At 29.1% G+C, this 4,712-nt stretch overlaps 1 protein-coding gene across 1 annotated transcript; it reads right to left on the bottom strand.

The window, feature by feature from the left end:
- Positions 1–1,460: 1,460 nt before the first annotated feature.
- On the bottom strand, positions 1,461–2,672 carry LOC102583487 (bZIP transcription factor 53-like). The gene has a single exon (XM_006362026.2). The coding sequence runs from the start codon at positions 2,436–2,438 to the stop codon at positions 1,824–1,826; it is 615 nt and encodes a 204-aa protein (XP_006362088.1). The 5' UTR covers positions 2,439–2,672; the 3' UTR covers positions 1,461–1,823.
- Positions 2,673–4,712: the final 2,040 nt, after the last annotated feature.

Below are 4,712 nucleotides of genomic sequence, written 5' to 3'. Positions count from 1 at the left end.
ATAATGTGGTCAAATGGATGAGCATAACTCCTAGGTTAATTTCATCCTTCATTGATAGTAATGTTGTTGATAATATAGTTAATTGGATGACCATAACTCCTAGGTTTATTTCCTCCTTAATGGGTAGTAATTCTCAAGGTTTAATGTAATGTTTATGACACCCTTTGGTATTCCTCAATGTAATCCTATAAATAGTGGTGTTGAGAATAATGTTGATGACACTTGAAAGAAAGAAAATGATCTTATATTGTTTCTCTTGTCTTATAGTCTTCTTCTTTTCCTCTTTATATTGTTCTTTTGTTCTTAAGTTTTACAACAAATTTAAAGTATTCACAAATTACAACATATATGAGGGACAAGATTATAAAAAATTTGGTCAAAATCCTGTGTAATTATAAGGTGTAAAATCATAAGTTAGAGGCTAGGGGTTATGACTAATTTATGGCTTTAATTTTGACATAAACAATTTAGGTGTTTATCAAACATATAAATAAATTAAAAAATATTTGTAAACTAGATGGACTATGTCAAAATTAAAATTATTTATAAATTAGATTGACCAGCTTATAATGGCATGGGGTGATTAGATTGAGCCTTTAATCACAATATTGTGGGGGTCTATATAAAAAGACAATAAGTCATAGTTTAGTAGCTTTTTTTCAAAAGAACAATAGTAATAAGTTTGTCACATCTCACTCGCTTTCTATAACATATAAATGATATATTTATCGTATTGAGTATTTTAAATTTTTAATTAGTTGGTGAAAATATCACTATTGAAAAATCACTATTTTTTGGAAAAGTTTTACTGAAAAAATGTCCAGTGGTTGTTTTCATACATATGTTGATTGATTAGTAAGAAAAGAAAGACTATTCAACGATTATTTTCAATATTTCAATGAAAATCTATTTTCCATAATACGCTTTCTTAGTGAGTTAATTCAATTGAAACATGATCGAAAAAACATATTTCGAGTAGTGTACAACAAATGATACATTCAATTAAAAATATTTTTATCACCATGGGTTGTGGCAGAATAGTTGAGATTATTTCATAATTAGAGATCTCGAGTTTGAGTCCTGAGAATGAAAAAAATCATATTGAGAGCGTCGACCCTAGAAATCGGTATTGTAATGCACAAATTTAAATTAATTGTTGGACTCCAATACTGATACCAAACATCGAATAAATGTTATGAAATTCAATAATATGAATTCATATTCTTTATGCGCTAGTATATAAAAGTAAAACTTAATCTCTAAATAGGTTTGTATTTGGACAACAAATTATTTTATGCACTAGTTAATAAAGGCGCAATAATGATTTAAGAGACGTACGCATTTGAGAGTGTGGAAAAGCGCAATAATGATTTAAGAGACGTAACGCATTTGAGAGTGTGGAAAAGTAAACTAAGCTATTGTTGAAATGCAACGTTATAAAATATATAAAGACAAAGAAAAAGACTTTATAGTATATTTTATAGAATAAAGCCAAATTAGACAATCCATAAAGTCTTTTAGTACACACCATAATGACTGGTTTTTTTGCTTAAAAATAAAACCACCATTTGGTTTCCCACAACCTCAAAACTCCTAGAGTCTATAGTGATTTTATTCTATTAACATCTTTTAATTTACAAGAAATAGATAGAGAGTGAGAAAGAAATTATTTATCTCTTTTGGTCCATCTATCCATGTTTGAGGTATATAGCGCTTTAAAACTATGTTATTCAGATATTTTAAAAATGTCGTCAGATATGATAACATTTTTAAAATGTTCGAACAACATAGATTCGAAGATTCTCCCTTTGGCAAAGCATGTTTTATTGATGATTTATTATAGGTTGATTAATGATATGTGGTCTTTGTTCCACGTATAAATTATTGCATGGCCTTATTGCAAAGGCGGAATTGTACAATTGCTGTTGAAGTTGTCGTGTGATTAAGATGTCATGTATGCCCTCGAGTCTTTGTCGTAGTAAAATCGATTCGGCTCGGAGCATCTCGTTGTTTCTCTCAACAAGTTGGTAATGACCGGTTACCAACTGTACCCGGTTCGTTAAATCCCGGTTTTCAAGTTTAAGCCGGTTCGATTGGTTCCTCAAATTCTCCAAATGTGTTTGCTTACGCATGCGGGATCGCCTAGCTGATTCGCGATTCGATATCATACGCTTTCGTTTTCTCTCAGCCAAATCATCCGACCCGGGATTTGGGCTATCGTTAGGAGAATCGGGTTTAGATTTGTCAGAGCCTGAACCGGAGTCATGTGAAATTACCGGTTCAGGGGTTGGGGATTGCATTGGTGAAAATACCGATTCTACCCCTGGTTCAGGGAATATAGAAGTCGGTTCGATGTAATCCCATTGAGTGAAATCATCGTACAAAGAAGGGAAGGTGTTCGGAAAAAGCCCATCAGAGGACAGAATAGTGGACAACATGATCGGAAAAATTCTTATAGAGGGGGTGGGTGGGAAGATAGAAGGAGAAAAGGGATGAAACTAGGTGAAGAGTGTAGTATTTAAAGGGGAAGAGGGTAGGGGTTATTTGAGGGTATTTTGGTCATTGTATAACTTTTGACTTTTGAGTCAGGTGGCATTATTGGGGTGGGGTAGTAACAAGTAATTCTACTTTTTTTGTACCAAAAAAATAAATAAATCTACTTTTCTATTTTATTTAAAATTAAAAGAAGATTTGGTGTGATATAAGTCCTTGGGGCCAAGAGGGTTAAAGCTTAGTCATGAAGAAAACCATTATGTGCTAACGTATCATTTGCCTATTGACTTATTAAACTTAAATATTTCATATTATTAATTAATATAGACTAATTTATGAGTTAATTGGATGAGACCTAACTCTAATACCATTAGAAAGAAACGAATATTGAGCTTAATTCAAACCCCTAACTCATCAAGGGATATATATATATCATTAAATAAGATCAAGGATCCTAAATAATGTTTACTAATAGAGGACTCAACAGCTTCTCGAGAATACATAACTCGTCAAATAACATTTGTCTAATGCGATTTATATCTCTTATTCTATTTGTAAGTTATTACATATGAACAAGTTTATTCAATTCACGCCTAAAAAATAAAAACTGTTGATTTCTGTAGAATTTTCAAAAAAGTTTAGAAGAACCTTGAAGATTTGAAAGTTTAATCATCTTCTTTGCAATAAATTCGATGCACTATTCATGTCAATCATCTTCTTTGTTTTTTGCCCAATATTGTGTGTGAAAAGTGGAGTGGAGTATTTGTTAAGTGATTAGGTCATTTCATCTTACCTTTTTATGTTAAATTTTAGTATTATTTTCGTCCTACTTCAAAACGATTTAAGCTTACATTCTTCTACTTAAAACACATAGGGGTCGTTTGGTAGAGTGTATAAGAATAATGCTGAATGTGATGTATTAGTAATGCTTGCATTAGTTATGCTTGCATTATTTCTTATACATTGTTTGGTTTGATGTATTGGAAATAGCAAGCCTTGTATAAAGACTTTTAAAAAAATATTTGTTTACAAAAATACCCCACATTCTTTTATTCTGTGCACTTTCTTATTATTATTATTATTATTATTTTATTATTATTATTATTTATTATTTATTATTATTTATTATTATTTATTATTATTTATTATTATTTATTATTATTTATTATTATTATTATTTTTTATTATTTATTTATTATTATTATTATTTTATTATTATTATTATTTATTATTTATTATTATTATTATTTTTATTATTATTATTATTTATTATTATTATTATGATGATGATTATTATTATTTATTATTTATTATTATTTATTATTATTTATTATTATTATTATTTATTATTATTATTATTTTTTATTATTTATTTATTATTATTATTATTAGAGGGTAGTTTTGTCATTAGTTAATCTAATGCATGCATTAAACCATTGCATTGCTAATACCTAGAAATCCATGGTATTAGCAATACACACCTTAATACACAATAGAGTGTATAACTAATGCTTGCATTAGTTATACATAGGTTGGAAAAGAGTACCAAACAAGGTACTAGTAATACACAATGCTAATGCATGCGTTATTTTCCTAATACATCTTCTTTGCAATAAATTCGATGCACTATTCATGTCAATCATCTTCTTTGTTTTTTGCCCAATATTGTGTGTGAAAAGTGGAGTGGAGTATTTGTTAAGTGATTAGGTCATTTCATCTTACCTTTTTATGTTAAATTTTAGTAATATTTTTTCGTCCTACTTCAAAACGATTTAAGCTTACATTCTTCTACTTAAAACACATAGTGTGCAACTAGAAAAGAGTTACACATATATTATTTATTTTTTTAAAAAAATACCCATCCTTAGAGCTCTCACTCTTTTTGCTCCTTCTGTAAGTAATTTGAACTCACAATCTTTGAAATGGAAGTGAGGGATGTTTACTATCCGAGCAACTCCCTCTTGTCTTACACATATATAGGAGTGTACAAAATCGAACCGAAAATCGAACCAAACCGCAAACCGAGTCAAACCGAACAAAAAGCCCGACTAGTGGTTTGGTATTGAAAAAAAATTCGACTATATTTGGATTGTTTTGGTTTTAATAAAAAAAAACAACCCGAGACCAAATCAACCTGACATTATATATGTAATTTTAAAATTTTATTTTATACATAAAAATATTTACTTTGATATAATTTTTAAATATTTCTTATACTT

The sequence above is a fragment of the Solanum tuberosum genome, unplaced genomic scaffold (assembly GCF_000226075.1).
Source record: "Solanum tuberosum cultivar DM 1-3 516 R44 unplaced genomic scaffold, SolTub_3.0 scf00381, whole genome shotgun sequence".
Taxonomy (NCBI): Eukaryota; Viridiplantae; Streptophyta; class Magnoliopsida; order Solanales; family Solanaceae; genus Solanum; species Solanum tuberosum.
Note: the sequence above shows the minus strand (reverse complement) of the source record. Positions and strands in the feature narration are given on the sequence as shown.

What these genes read in the sequence shown, in the direction of transcription:
- LOC102583487 (XM_006362026.2), bottom strand. Translation starts at nt 2,438, where the DNA reads ATGTTGTCCACTATTCTGTCCTCTGATGGGCTTTTTCCGAACACCTTC.